Source organism: Lissotriton vulgaris, chromosome 8 (genome assembly GCF_964263255.1).
Source record: "Lissotriton vulgaris chromosome 8, aLisVul1.2, whole genome shotgun sequence".
NCBI lineage: Eukaryota > Metazoa > Chordata > Amphibia > Caudata > Salamandridae > Lissotriton > Lissotriton vulgaris.
The window spans coordinates 1,169,937,985-1,169,953,745 of record NC_141696.1 but is presented as its reverse complement, the minus strand read 5'-3'; the positions used below and the strand labels follow the sequence as shown (position 1 = coordinate 1,169,953,745).

The 15,761-nt window shown below is 44.3% G+C and overlaps 1 protein-coding gene across 1 annotated transcript in view; it reads right to left on the bottom strand.

Annotated features, from left to right (window-relative positions):
• Nucleotides 1-11,309: 11,309 nt before the first annotated feature.
• Nucleotides 11,310-15,761, bottom strand: part of VWA8 (von Willebrand factor A domain containing 8) — a 1,363,176-nt gene continuing 1,358,724 nt past the window's right edge. The window contains exon 45 of the mRNA XM_086935029.1: nucleotides 11,310-13,328. Within this exon, the coding sequence (XP_086791155.1) occupies nucleotides 13,220-13,328 (109 nt within the window). The 3' untranslated portion in view covers nucleotides 11,310-13,219. The remainder of the gene's footprint in view (nucleotides 13,329-15,761) is intronic.

Sequence of the window (15,761 nt, the reverse complement as noted above, 5' to 3'; positions counted from 1 at the left end):
CCTCTCAGGGTAGAAAATGCTGTTTTCTCCTTATCCTGGGAATTAAGGGAGTTTGCCAGTATCCCTTTGTGAAATCAAGGGTGGTAACATAGGTGTCTCTCCCTAAGTCCTCAATCAAGTCATTTATGCAAGGTAGTGGGTAGGAGCCAAATTTCGGAAATCGGTTCACTTTACTGAGTCAATACAAAATCTGATTTACTCATCCTACTTCGACCAGGAAAGGGTTCTCCCTCGTGATTCAGAGAATATGTCTTTGAGGGACAACAAACCATTCCCAATAGCTCCTTTTTAGGTCTCGTGGCGTGGACTGCGCACATGCGCAGTCTCGCTCGCGAGATTTGATGATCTTGGGTAGCTTACACTAGCTGGCTTTAAGCCCCGCCCCTCTTTCCCATTGGCCGGTGTCACCGTTTAGGCTAAACGGTGGCCGGTCATTGGGAAAGAGATTGCAGTGACGAACAGTTTTCTCACTTTTTGCCGTTCCACTTGGACGGACTGCCCTGACTTCCTGCTGGCGTAAAAGGTTTGTTATCTTCTTTATGGGTCTATACAGATGTCCCCATAAAGAAGAAGATAAACCTTTTACGCCAGCAGGAAGTCAGGGCAGTCCGTCCAAGTGGGGCGGCAGAAAAAGAGAAAAGTCTCCGTCTGGCGAGCGCTTGTTTAGGCTTCACACCTTTTTCTCCAGGAATTATTTAACCCGTCATAGTGTGGTTTGACACCCTGGCCAGCGGATTTCCCATGCAGTCGAAATATTAAGTTTTATCCCAGGGGCAGTTTTCTTCCATGAGGCTGTTTCAAAGTAATTACACAAAACCATGTTTCGGTACATTAGCCTTGTGTTTTTTTTCTTTTTTATTGATCCCGCAGATTCCTTTGATGGATGTACAAACGTCAGACTGTGATCTGTAAAGCTAACAAACAAACAGCATTACATTTCCCCCGCCCCTTGCCTTCTGTGGAGATGATGTCCTGTATTCAGCATTCTGCCTCAGTGCACCCTGCTTCTTGTATCTGAGGGGAAACCTGCTTGGAAAAGGGTTGATTTCTGAAAAGGCTTGTTATCTTATAGGCAGGTAGGGCTGGTGCACAGTGATTCGGGTCAGTATAAATCTGGCACTCCACATACTTTTCACCAGATTTGACCAGCCTTGGAGGCACCGGCCTGCTGGGTAAATTGCTACTTTCTCCATTGCCTGTATATGAGCTAATCTCTACTTCTGTCAGGATGTCTTCAGGTTTTTATAGTCTGCCCTTTACTGCTCCAATGATTGTATTCCCCGTGTCCGACACCTGGTGTCTCTCTATTCTGAGTGTCTCCTCCCTGCCAGTCTGTATCCCAAGGTGTCCCCTGTCTCTTCTTCGTCACTTTTCCCATGTGTGTCCCATGTCGCGATGTGTTGACTTCTGCCCCACTGTATAATATCCCTCTCTCTGATCCCTTGTGTCCCTCTGCCTCTATTGTATGGGCTCCTGGTGTCGCAGTTCTTTTTCGTGTCCCTTAGTTCTATTGTCTCTATTAGACACTTAGCCCAGGTGCGTCACTTCTAACCCTATTTTCACTAGACCTTCAAGGGCCTTTAAGGCAGATTAAACACGAGTCTCCAAATCTTTTAATTGTTGAAAGGAAAACTAGTCCCACAAAGAGCACTCTGTTCATAAATTTTTATAATTCAGGATACAGGGATTGTTGTGATAATAACATAGCTGCCCTAGATTCCTTCTTAAACTCAGTCAGTCATAATGCACTTACCAATTTCGAATGCGTACTCATGGGCGATTTTAATATCCATCCCTGCAAACTCATATGTGGCTCAACCGATCTTGTGGGGGTTACGGGACCTGAGGGACCCCACTTTGAGCACACTAAAGCAGGCGAGGAGTTGGAAGAATTTCTGGCCAATTTTAACTTCTCAGAACCCACGACTACGGAAGGGGAGTCTAGAACACCGACTTTTAAGGGGATAGTCCCCGGTACAATAATTGATTATATATTTGTGACCCCAGCTATCCCTAATAGGGCTATTTCTTACTGCACAGTCCCCTCTCCCCTCAGTGACCACAACCCTGTACTTTTGGAGGTCGCTTGGGGAGACTCCATCGGGCCGATGCCGAGGCAAGTCAACACAGGGCTTACTTTACGCCCAATAGACCAAGGTAGAAGGCTCAAGTGGGCAAATGTGGTCCAGGACAATTTTTATGTTGACATTCTCCCGCAAATTGAGGACCAGGTTACGATCTGCCAGAACCCAGACACCCCAGATCATGAGATAATGGATGCTTTTCAAACCATTTGTACCCAAATTTCTTCTAACCTCAGGATTAAACTGAGGAAGGGCGGAAGCAACCATTGCCGTTGGTTCGATGCTTCATGCTTGAAAGCCCACAAATCTTTTAAGGCTGCTCTTAAAGCAAACCCAAGGTTGAGGACAGAAATCGCAATATTAAGAAAGGAATATAAGCGAGCTATCAAGGCCAGGCAGGACAAAATTAAAAACGACGCCTGGGAGAATTTACACTCTACTGATATCCTACGGGATAGCAGGCAATTTTGGGCCGTAATTAATCAGCCCTTCTTCTCTGACTCGCCTAATCTAGTTATGGACTGTGTCATCCCGGACGACAAATGGTTGGCACATTTTAGATCAGTCTACGGAGACACTGGCACGGCTGCCCAGTTGATTAACATGACCGTCCTGGAGGCCCCCCCATATGCTTTAACAGGGCTGAGGTTGAGAAAGCTATCCTGGCCACTACTAAGAACAAAGCCCCTGGGCCAGATGGGGTGCCGGCAGATTTCTACATACACTCCCCAAAATTATGGGTGGCCATTCTAGCTAATGTATTTACAGCTGCTAATGGCAACTCTCTACCAACCACATGGGTAACCTCTACAATCGTTCCCATATTTAAGAAGGGGCATCGGGACGACCCAGGGTGTTACAGGCCCATATCCCTTTTGGACTCTGCAATCAAGATCCTAGGCAGAGTCCTTTTGGCCAGGCTAAGGGACAGTTTGGAGAGTTGTGGAGGTTTGGCTGATATCCAATATGGATTCAGAGAGAAGAGAGGAACAATAGAGCAGTGCTCCAACTTACACCTGTTTATCTCAAAGTACACGGTGGCCAGGGAGGGGTCTCTGTACCTAGCGTTTATGGACCTCTCCTCGGCCTTCGACTTGGTGAACAGGTCTAAGTTGTGGGATATCCTTTTGAGGATTGGGATCGATGAAGCACTGGTTAGGTTTATGGCTTCACTCCAGCAAGAGCTATTCGCAGTTGTGCGGGTCACAAAAGAGGGTAGATGTACGTCCCGTTTTAACTCTATGCGAGGGGTCAGGCAGGGCTGTATACTGGCCCCCCTGCTTTTCACAATCTATATCAATGGCCTAGGTAGCTGCCTGGATGCAGTGGCCAGAGACGTTCCGCGTGTAGGAGAAGTTAAGATCCCTGCTCTCCTATACGCGGACGACGCAGTGCTGATAGCCCGCACCGGCGTCTGTCTCCAGCAGCTCCTGTACGCCTTTGGTACCTTCATGGAACAACTAGACTTGAAGGTTAATTCGAACAAGTCACACACCATGGTTGTTGGACACCATAGGAAAAAGGCCCTAGTAAAAACTTATAAATGTAAGGGCAAAGTTGTTACTAGTGTCTCAGCCTTTCCCCACCTGGGGGTGCTTTTTGATGACAGGGGTACCTGGGGCCCACAGGTAAGGGCCAAAAGCCTGGCGGTGACCAGGACATCAGCGGCACTTTTGGGTTTTTCGAAAAGGCTGGGCTCTAGACCAATGGAAGCCCTCCTAAAGGTTTACAACAGTAAATGTTTTTCAGTGGCATTGTATGGTGCACCATTATGGGGTTATGGATGTCTGGAAACTATTCAAAAAGCGGAAAATAGATTCTTACATTCCCTTTTGTCTGTTCCCCAGTCGACACCAACTTTTTCTATACATGCAGAAATGGGTCTGGATTATGTTTGTGATAGGTTGAACCTAGCGCCTTTAGCCTACTGGCTAAAGACATGGCTCAATAAAGAACTAACTCTTAATCACTTGATAATGAAGGATGTCATGTCATTGGATCACAGTAGAAGAGTACCGTGGATGGCCTACCTGAAGAAGTCCTTTACGGAACTGGGCCGCCCGCAACTCTTTACAGACCCCTCTGGCATCAAGAAACAGGATGTAGACATCGTTAAAAAACAGTTTATGCTAAGGGCAAGAATGTGCCGAGAGGAAAGGGAACTGCAGATGCCAGCAGTGAGACAACACTATTTGTTAGTGAATTCCATCGCACTAGAACCCTATTTATGTTTTGTCACGAAGCCATTTCACAGGTTTCTTTTGACCAAGTTTAGATTCAACCTTATACATTTTTATTTAGGAAGTTTTAAAACATGGGTGAAACCAGAGTCAGCACCGCCCTGTACCTGTGATAATTTTTCTGTGCAAGATACCCTGCATTTTGTTATGTTTTGTGGTTTCTTTTTAGATCATAGAAAAAGATATTTGTTACCTGTTCTAAGGGAAGCTGGTTTCTCCCAGGTGAGACCAGCCATAATTTATCTTCAATCATTGTGTAACATCCGTATCACATTTTGTATGGCAAACTTTTTAGTGGCGGCGGCTAGATCGAGATCACGCAAGATATTATAAGATTCCCCCATATGAATTGCATTTTAACATCCTTTTATAATCCTGTTTTTAGCTTAAATATTTTGTCACTTGAATTCGATTGATATGAAATTGTTTAATTGTGTTTTACTTGTACAAAAACGTTTTATTCTCTTTGTATGATTTTTAACTAAATCGAATAAAGATTCTTTGACTGACTGACTGACTAGTCTGCCTTCTACTGCTCCAATGATTGTATTCCCCGTGTCCGACACCTGGTGTCTCTCTATTCTGACTGTCTCCTCCCTGCCAGTCTGTATCCCAAGGTGTCCCCCGTCTCTTCTTCGTCACTTTTCCCATGTGTGTCCCATGTTGCACTGTGTTGACTTCTGCCCCACTGTACAATATCCCTCTCTCTGATCCCTTGTGTCCCTCTGCCTCTATTGTATGGGCTCCTGGTGTCGCAGTTCTTTTTCGTGTCCCTTAGTTCTATTGTCTCTATTAGTCACTTAGCCCAGGTGCGTCACTCGCTGTCCCTGGTGACTTAAATCTCCTTTTTATTCTCCGGCCTCCTCTCTTCTCGGTCTGTTCTGTCACTGTTACCAGGTCTCGTTTATCCCCTCATCAAAGTGACTCGTTTCTTATGGATACTTCTAACCACAGATTACTAACTTTGGGGAATATTCTCTAGAGGTGCGACTGTATCTGGAAACTTTAAAGCAGTACTCGTGCGCATCGGTAGGTGGTGTCACACAGCTCCAGCCTTTCATTTCGGTAAACGTCTTCTGCCCCATTAAAAGTACAGCCGCTCCTAAGACACGCTTTGCTGTAATTGGTGCAGGGGCTGCCCATTCGGTGAGTGGCACGCCTGTCTAGAACTCCACGTTCTGTCCTGACGCCATTTTTCAGGCTGTGGAGTTTAGGCATTGTTCTATTTAAAGAAATTCAGACGTTGCCCCATTAAATGTACTGCAGCCCTGCCCGGCAGATTTGTAGCGAACACTGTCACCGGGAGGGTATCTTGTGGCCGAGGTGTGAGTCTAGCCAACCCCTTGGCACAGTATGACTACTCATCTTGAAAAGCTTGGTTTTCAGAGTAGGTTGTTATGTGTAGTGGCAAATCGTTCCACCCTTTAGGAGTGATGTGGGAAAAGGCGCGCCTGCCAGATCTGGTTTTCCCTATGTGTGGCATGTGTGCAAGTAGGAGTCCGGACGAGCGCAGGTGGCTGGAAGGCTGGTGAACGCAGCTTTGATTGCTGAGGTCTGCTATGGGCCACTGGAATTATGCGATCAGTGGATCTGGCGATTTTCCACATGATTATAGCCTTGCTGCTTTCGCCACATAATCCATTGACCGCACATAATCTGCAGATTTGAAACAAAAAATGTTTTGTTTCTAGCTCAAAGGGTTCAAAGGTTACTCAAGATCCAGTGACACGTGTTGCGGTATAGTGAAAGGCCCCTAGCAAAGCTGACCCTTTTTGTTTTGTGTTGCTATATTTGGGTATTAAAATAGTACTAATGAGGTCATATCAATTCCTAGACAGTGTTACCGAGTTTAACAAGCATCTGCAATGCAATAGGTCTCGCATTCACGCGAGTTTGAGCTATTGGCATTTTAAATGACGATGCCTTTTATTTATGTTTTGGTTTTAAAAACATCAATGAAAGGCATTGTCATTTACAATGCCAATAGCTCAAAGTAGCGTGAATGCGAGACCTATTGCATTGCGAATGCTTGTTTATTTTCTGATAGATCCTGGCCTATTTCAACTGCATTTACTGAGGTTTGTTTATTTCCACTATTTGAACCAGAGTTATGGGCGGTATAGGTCCTTTTACTTTTGTTAGACAGATTACATGGACAATTTGTGATTCTTTTCTCATTTCAGATAGTTCTAACTTACAGGTGACTCTGCCTATTCTTACGAGAATCTTGCCATTTGGTCAACATCTTCCCAAGACGAGATCTCCCAGGGGCACTTACTGCTACGAGTCTACTACATCGATCATAGTAAAGCTGGTGTTACTCTTGCGCAGCCTCGAATTCTCTCAAACTAACTCTTGAAGTTTCATGATTCTAATTCCTCAACTTAGACATACACTCTAATAAGGTTCTCAGTATTAAGCTAACTGCCCCACGCTTATTTAGTCGCCCCTAAAAGGGTTTGCGGCTTCCTATCAGAGAGTAACAAAAAAAGAGTAAAGTTCTTAACTGAGTCTGACAACGAATAGAAAAGAGAGCCAAGGAAACAATGTTGTGCCTTTTTTTCCGTCTAAAACCAAAACATGAATAAATATCTGTTTCATAATAGCACTTTATCATTCTACTAAGCCCTCCCATGGAGGTGATAGCTAGATATCAGTATCTGTTTTACACTCAACTGCTTCTTTGGGCGATTACTTTAGACACAAAGGAAGTTTCCTGGTCTGTAGGTATCTCTTTCGGGAACCATGTACACAAGAAGATCTCAATTATCCTTATTGTTATCTGAGAGGAAGGGAAACAACAGTTACAACGCAACTGTTACAACGGACTACTTTTACAACGCAACTACTACAACGCAGGATCCTTTACAACGCATGCCTTTACAACGCATGACATTACATAGCAGATGCTATTACAACGCATGCCATTACAATGTAAGTATAGGTAAGTTTATCTTTTTTAAAACATTTATTTAATTTGGGTTTTGGGTTAAAGGGGTATTTTTAGGGTTTAGGGCTAGGTTTGGGTTATGGGGTACAGGAGTATTTTTAGGGTTCAGGGCTAGGTTTGGGTTATGGGGTACAGGCGTATTTTAAGGGTTCAGGGCTAGGTTTGGGTTTTGGGGTACAGGGGTATTTTAAGGGTTCAGGGCTAGGTTTGGGTTATGGGGTACAGGGGTATTTTTAGGGTTCAGGGCTAGGTTTGGGTTATGGGGTACAGGGGTATTTTTAGGGTTCAGCGCTAGGTTTGGGTTAAGGGGTACAGGGGTATTTTTAGGGTTCAGGGCTAGGTGTGGGTTATGTGGTACAGGGGTATTTTTAGGGTTCAGAGCTAGGTTTGGGTTATGGGGTACAGGGGTATTTTTAGGGTTCAGGGCTAGGTTTGGGTTAAGGGGTACAGGGGTAGTTTTAGGGTTCAGGGCTAGGTTTGGGTTATGGGGTACAGGGGTATTTTTAGGGTTCAGAGCTAGGTTTGGGTTATGGGGTACAGGGGTATTTTTAGGGTTCAGGGCTAGGTTTGGGTTTTGGGGTACAGGGGTAGCTTTAGGGATTAGGGATAGGTTTTGGGTATAGGGTTACAGAGGGTATTTTAAGGGTTCAGTTTTTTTTTTTAAAAAAACTTTAAATAAATTAAATTAATTACATTACAATAATTAAATTCAAATAATTAAATATTTATTAATTACAATTTTTAAAAAAAGATATACTTACCTATACTTACGTTGTAATGGCATGCGTTGTAATAGCATCTGCTATGTAATGACATGCGTTGTAAAGGCATGCGTTGTAAAGGCATGCGTTGTAAAGGATCCTGCATTGTAAATATCGCGTTGTAATGGTATGCGATGTAAAAGTATGCGTTTTAACATCATACATCCTGAGAGGGGCCTATCTGTCTTAAAGGTACAGCCTCAGAATACCTGGTGGCATAATCTATTAGTACTAATATATACTTGCGGCCTTTGTTGAAAGAGATCAAAGGACTGACTAGGTCCATTTCTATGCGATGATAGGGCGTCTATGACTGACATATTTTGAAGTGGTGCTCCTGGAGGTCAATAGGGATTGGTAACCTGGCAGGATGGCATTCTCTAGAATATTTCTTATTCTGAGAGAACATTAATTTTCAATAGAATTGTTCAGTAATACTCTTCTCCATCTTTTCAGCCCCTCTGATCGAACAAGTGTGTGCCAAGAATAAGATGGTTTCCCAGAAAGATTGGGAGAACTAGAAATTCCGGAGAATGTTCTTGTCCCGCCTTCCTATAAAGCAATCCACCATTGATAAAAAATAATAATAATCAGGATCTTACCTCTGAGTCAGGTCTGTTTCCCTGGCCTGTTCCCAGATATATAGCAAGAGTGTGCCCTCTCATTGAGGGTCTGACAATCCCTACCCACCTCCAAAACTTCCAGGCACCCCCTAATATTATCTTGTCTTCTTTCCCTCTGTGTTTTGAAATGTAATTTTCAGTTTTGGGATCAATTTCTTTACCTGAGATGGGAGCATTTGCTCCCCAAGTTTCCGAGTCAGCTATAGTCTCCTAGGATCAAATTGAGGATTAGCAGTCTATCATTAATGATTCCGGAAGTCTGGTACTACTGCTACTTGAGTGGAAACTTCATCTCTTGATTTTTCTCTGGACTTACTGAAGCGATTGGGTATCCTCACCGGCACACATCGAATAGTCACTTTTTCTTTGGACACTAGCTGAATCGACTGAACAAATGGATCATGCATTGTTTACAGCCAGCATCCAGTAAAATATTTAAAGTCTGTCCATAAATTGAACTGGAAAATTATAAGAGATAGGTCATTCTCCAGTATAATATATGAGCTTGTGAACTAGGCGATTGTTCATGGGCTCGTACTCTTTTAGATCCAGAAATGGGCAATATGTCCACACTCTCCCTTACTCAAAGCACTGGGGGTTATTTGTGGAGAGGGGGTAATAATAATTCTCCAGATAGTATTCTTCCAAAAACCTCTATTTTGGGTGCTGAAACCTTTTTATTGGGTAAGATTGCCTATCTTCTTCGCTAAGGCAATATCCTCGGTTTAAATCTTAGTGTTGTGAACCCTGGCATATGCAGAGGACATTTCAATGGCAGCAGACAGCAGTAACTAACTAAGTTGTCGGACCATAAACTGAATGCTAAAGGGGATTGCATTTAGAAATTGTTCCAAGTAAACTTTCTCTATAATTTCATTTCTTCATTAGTAGACCTTTCGGGCTTCAGCCACTTATTTACTACGTTTTTGGTTTTGCAATAAAGACAGAGGGAGTATCATCAGGTGGCCTCTCTCCTTTCTGAACCTGACTCAATAAATCTCTGAGTTTAAATCCATCCTATCTGAAATAATTAGTGTTATCTCCACTTACGGTATGTTCCCCATGGGAAAGGCCCCCTCGTAGGCTGCCTGAATATTACCTCCCAACAAAGGTCCCAAATAATGGCCCACAGGTCAGGTGGCCTATTCGCCACCAAGAGCTATTGGTTTAAAATTAGTGAAAAAGAAATTCGGGTCCTCCCCTGGTGTACTTTTGAAAGAGTACAGAAGGAAACTCTCTAGCAGTTCGAGGTTGGGTTAGAGTCAAAGTCAATTTCCCCAAAGTAGCCTTCTGAACTTTGTTGACTTTGCTGTTTTTTTCCGCATGTGTTTGACTAGCCTATTGCAGGAAGCCGTGGTCTTGTTGAGCGGAGTGCATGAACCTTTCCAGGGCCCATTCTATTTTTTTCTGCCCCTCTACCAACTACTAAACCAGTGCCTCCTTCACCGACACTTGTAAATCCCACTTCTGATACCAGTGTTGGATAGGCTGCAGTGTTACAGGACAAACAAGTGAAAAAGAAAAGGGAAAACAATGTTTTTATAACTAATTCAAAAGCCAACAGAGTGTACACTTATCGGGAGAGATGGGGAGGTGATGGAATGAAACAGTCATTCAGATGCTTGGTCTCTCTTCTTCTCTAGAGACAGTGGTACGGTTCCTACCCAGGTGCTGGCATCGGGGTCATCACCTTCTCCAGCCTCTCCACCACCAAGTTTCTTGGAATAGATAAAGGTAGGTGTGAGTAAAACAGGATCATGCTATATAAATAATACCAAAAGCTCTCTTCTACCTTTTGTCTTGGGCACACGATTCATGTTTACCCACCTGCGGGCCTCTGTCTGTACAAGCCTGATTAAGATCCTGGTAGCTTAAGTTGACACTTAGTTTGCTACTCCTCCAGGGTTTCTCTCAGCCTTGTGTTTGACATGAGGTCAGTGTTCTGGACTGTCCTTTCATACTTCTTGCACCCGTCTAGGCTTCCAGGCTGGATCATTTGACCCCTTTTAGGTTTCTGCCTGATAGTCTCCCCCTGGTGTTGCCTTAAAATATGATTGCAATATTTCTTCCTCCATTCTCCTCTAGTCTGGTAGTGCAAGATTTGTGCATTGGCATGCTCCAGTCCTGCTTATCTCACTCGCATTGGTTCAAAAGGGAGCCGATTTGAAAACCCTAGGCTCACCTCATTTCTAGTCCGAAAAGTGTCATCAATTGGGTTGGCTGTGCCTGCTCCATCTACCGTATTTATAGCCTTCCTCATGCCTGTGCTGCAGCTGGAAGAGGTCGTGCATGGTAAAATGGTGGGCAGCAAAAACAAAATTCAGTAGGTATGGAAGTGTGTAGACTACACTGACAAAGTGGTCGTTGTTAGCACACATGTTCTATGAATGTATCACAGTGATTGAGACTGGGGAGGTGTAGCACAACCCTGTTTAACGTGTCCTAGAAGATCCTGGGCGAAGAAATGGTTACAAGTAGTTTACAATTCATGCATTTTTAGTTTCTTTCTTTAAGCCAGTTGGTTTTTCCTATTTTCTGTGCTGTGAGAACCTACTGAAAAAGTCAAACACCACCATGCAGATTACAGTCATCTCCCATTTCAGTAATAAACAAGTTCATAGTATCTAACTGCAAGTCACAAAAACAGTGGCTGTTGATTTCACTTACTGTTTTATTATAAATAATTGATGGCTGATATTTCATTACTTTGCGGGTAATGTAATGGGAGCCACAACTGACACTTTACTGGAAAACAACAGAGAGAATTTTCGATGTGGCTATCACATTGACTATTAAAAACACTATTTTATTACACTGCAGACAGAGCAAATAATATATACTAACAATTCATTGAAGAACTTTGAAATGCAAATATTAATGTACATTCATGGGAAAAAAGAATAATAAATCCATTAACTGCTTTATTTTACAGTGTGTTAAATAGAAGCAATATTAAAAACAACAGTAGGCAATGAGACGATTATCTGAAGATTAAAACCATTAATATTGGGAAAGCCACCCAGAGCCAAATTCTTGCATGAATTTGCGATGAAGAGTCTTATCGCGGGCCTGCTTTCTAGTCCCAGTGTATGTCACATATTTGGAGTGGCTTTCTCTTAAATAAGTGCACATGATGAGTCACCGTGCATATATGTGGTTATATATTTTACAGTTTTCATAAAAAGGGATTTGACAAAAAATACTGCATTCTGTTAGAAAAGGAATTAAAATGATTGCATTATGTACAAGCATTAACAGTTTATGTGCTAAGATTCTAAGTGGCTAGAGTGAAATCAATGAAGCCTGTCAACAAGTAATAAATAATAAGAGGTCTGCCAAAGCATTCCAGGTTGAACACGCCACCCTACGTCTTCTGCTGTCAGTGCCTAAAGATCAGAGTCGGCCAGACACGAGGAGGTCCAAAAAGGAAGGTGAACATTCCACCCGTGATGAACCAGCCATGATGGAACGTGCTGTCACATCTGCACTTCAAATTCGAACCCCTTAGCAATTCAGAAGGGACTGCAATCCTAAAAATGCAAAAGCTAGCCTGCATGCCATATGTCAGGCGACACCAACATCTTTGCTGTGTGGCGCTTTTAAGGTTCCTAGAAATTGGGATTCCACTGCTATTTGTTTTCTTTCTCCTGCAATTATAGAGGAGGGGCTCATGAACTAAATCTTTCCATATAGCGTCCAACTGTTATAAAATGCATGAAATTGACAAACAGAAGAGAATAGGTATTTTTCTATAGATCCAATGGTGAATACCTGAAGTTTGGAAACAACTGATAATTATTTAAAATGATGGACACGTTCTTAGTGCAAGCTTATTGGAAGACACATATGCTAAAAGCTCACGTTCTCCAAGCCAGGTATGGCTTGAGGATTGGGAAAAGTGTATTAACAGGCGTATACCTTAAACCTTGGTCTGCGTTTCTGAAGAAAAAATCTAATAACCAGAAACAGTGGTATATTTCATTAACCGGTCAGTATAAGGCGACAACTGTGTATAAATTCCTATGGTGAACCTATCGCAGGGTTGAAGAGAGGATTTCAGAAAGCAGAGTGTAAGGGAGTAGGAGAGAGACCGGGCATTTGAGCGAGCATTGCGGAAAGTCCCAAATACTACTGACACCTGAGTGAGCCTCCTATGTCGCGGGGAGATGTAAACGTCACATATTCTAAGAAATGTTCCCCTCTGTGACCTTTACTGTGGGCCTGAGAGAAGCTTGGAAATTCTATGTGGCACAGCTGACGTCATGCGGGCTGCATCCCCAAAACCTCCCAAGCCCCACTATTTGCAGATTGAAGGCCTGCAGTTTTTTTTCCAGTTGTGCATTCCTGAATAGGCCTATAGGTTCACCAGAATGTAAAAAAAAAAAAAAAAAAACGGACAGGGTGAGTCTCACACCAAACAGTTGTTCCCAGTTTACATTAAAGGTCGGATTTGTTCTGCTTAATTTATTTCACAGCCGAAGTTCTTCTTTTCTTCGTGTTCTCCGAGTTCTCCTCGCGCTGGGTGTCGCAGGTTTGTAGACGAGGCACCGATGGCAGCTTCTCATGCATTGGACAAGAGCGTGGACGTGAAGATCTGCTGCAGAATCTGGGGGATCTGCTTGGTGTCCATGGCGACGAACGAACGGCCTGCTGGGAGTGTCCGCTGGAGCCTGGGGGCCAAAGAGGAAGAAACAGAGATCGCCATTAGCATTGCAAATGAAGTGCCCCCCATTCAAGCGCCGAGCAGACCCAGAAAGGGCGCTTTCACCTCTGAGGGCCCGGCGGATGCGCGCCATTCATCTCCCTGTCACTGGACGATTCCAGGCTTTGGGCGCGCAGGGGCGGGAGGGGGCTGTTGTGTCATCCGGGTCCTTTCAGGAGCTCGGCGCGCGGCCCGCCCGCCTCTGCGCGCGCCCATTCACTCGCTTGCCAGTGACACTCTCTTTCAGGCGTGTGAAAGTTGCCATTGATGGTAGGGTGCCAAGAACAAAGCGGGCGATTAGTACAGATGAACCACTGACATGCCAATACAACACGAACTATGCGGCGTGGGCGTCTGGAGTGGCAGGATGAGATGAGTTCATTTATCTGGCCACTGATGCCCTCCCTGAAACATTCCAGCGAACTACTCCCCTTAGCGTCTCCAAAAAACAGAGCAAAATACCCTATCTGAATGCAGACTGCCTTGAACCAAAGTGGTTGGCTGCACTGTCGGCTAGTGAGACCTCCCGTGGTGGAAATTCAAGCTCACTGGCTGTATAGAGGTTTATAGATGAGGGGGAAGTTTGCCAAAAAGGGGGTTCAAGCCACATCAAACAGAGGAGAGCAAAGCTTGAGTTGTTTATGGTGTCACTCGCCATCCCCAGGTGGAACACTCCTGTGCACAAAGCTATTTTGCATGGGCCCCCAAATACTATTCCCATGCGCAGCTGCTCCCAACAATCAGCTGTGCAGGGGTAAAGAAATCATGGGGAGCCTCTAGCAGACCCCTAGCCCTAAGAACAATTATGCTGTATCTCTTCCCACCACCCTCGGCAGTACCATCCCAACCCCTCCAAGGTAAAGAAAAAATACCTGGTGCTGTATCTCCCTCCTCCAGCACTACCCTTGCCCCACCTCATCTCAACATTTAAAAAACACAAACACACCAGGCGTCCTGCTAACCTCTCACACTGCCTATGCCAACTTGATCCCTCTAACTGACCCAAAACTTGACAACAGTCAATGCCTGGAGCCCTGCCAGCCTATCCCATCACCCTATGGGCATTACCTCTCCTACTCCACCAGGCGCCGGGCTCTCAGCTCTCAATGTGAGAACGGGTACCTGTGCCAACCTTACAGAAGCGCGGCCTCCATTTCCTTGTCAGATTTGGGGGTGCAGCTGACAAGGGAGACAGTGATTGGTGGCTCAAGAGTGTCACCCCCATTATTGCACCGCCAATGGGCCGGCAGAGGAAGACAGTGAAACACTGGACTGTCAGTCACTGTTCCATCTCTCCCCTCATGCCCTCCACCTGGGAATGCAGAAGACCAGCACTGGCCTGGGAATCTGCTTCTGTGGTTTCAGGCTATTCCGACACACAAGAATGAAAATCAAAGTTTGATTTTAATTGTGCTAATGTCACAGCAGTGACTAGTCAAGTTTATGAAACTGGTGTTCTCGGTAATGTCTATACAGAACAAGTAATTTCTGCTATATTCATATTCAGTAGCTAGAGTGGAGGTTTTGAGGAATTTAAGAGTCTCTTAACTGGTACCTGAAATGTACAAGATTAATGATAGAACTGGTTATTTAAGTCTATCGGCTTTGGTTATGTTTTTCACTAGAAGATTGAACCAAGTGCTACAAATGGGCCTAGGAGAAGTTATTTCCAACTTGGAAACAGCATTTTCCACAAGGGTTACATTTGTTACTGAAGGGAGTTTATGTGTGCGCGAAAAAAGGACTTTAAAGAAAAGGAAATATAGTTTATTGACTAGTGATGCACTGGACGTGGAACCTGAAGACCTATTACACCCAGCTTCACCACAGCTCTCTATATGTTCAAACTGCATCACCCTTGAAAAAGTCACTTTGTGTATCCAAACCTTACTTCGACCAGATTGTAAATGCCAAAATTAAACTTGGGTGGGAATGTAAAGTTTCAGATTTTTGGAAAAATTCCTAACTTTGGAAGAGAATTCACTCAGTGGAATTTGGCCACCGGGACCCATATTACATATAGGGTGCACTGTCCTTGATTGCGCAGGTGCATCAGACGCTAGCAGGCACAGTGCGTCCTACGACAAGGAATGTGCTGCAGTCAGGGTAGCTGAAAACTTGCTCTGTCCAGCGAATTCAGTGAAATCCATAGTGGCTGCTTCAAAGCCACTCTGTGTTCCTCTATTCAGGTGGCAAATTAACTGCACTTTAAAGAGCGGTTAGAGGTCTCCCCTCCTGCAGGGGGATGTCTGAGGGGTCCATGGGACTCCATTTTCCCTTTCCAGAGGGCTGCCCGCAGGGGACGCACTGACAGTACACTACCTATTTATACACACTTTCAGTGCACCGCCTAAGAGCATGTTTGCCTCTGCACCTGCATCCGGGACACTTCCCAGGTTCA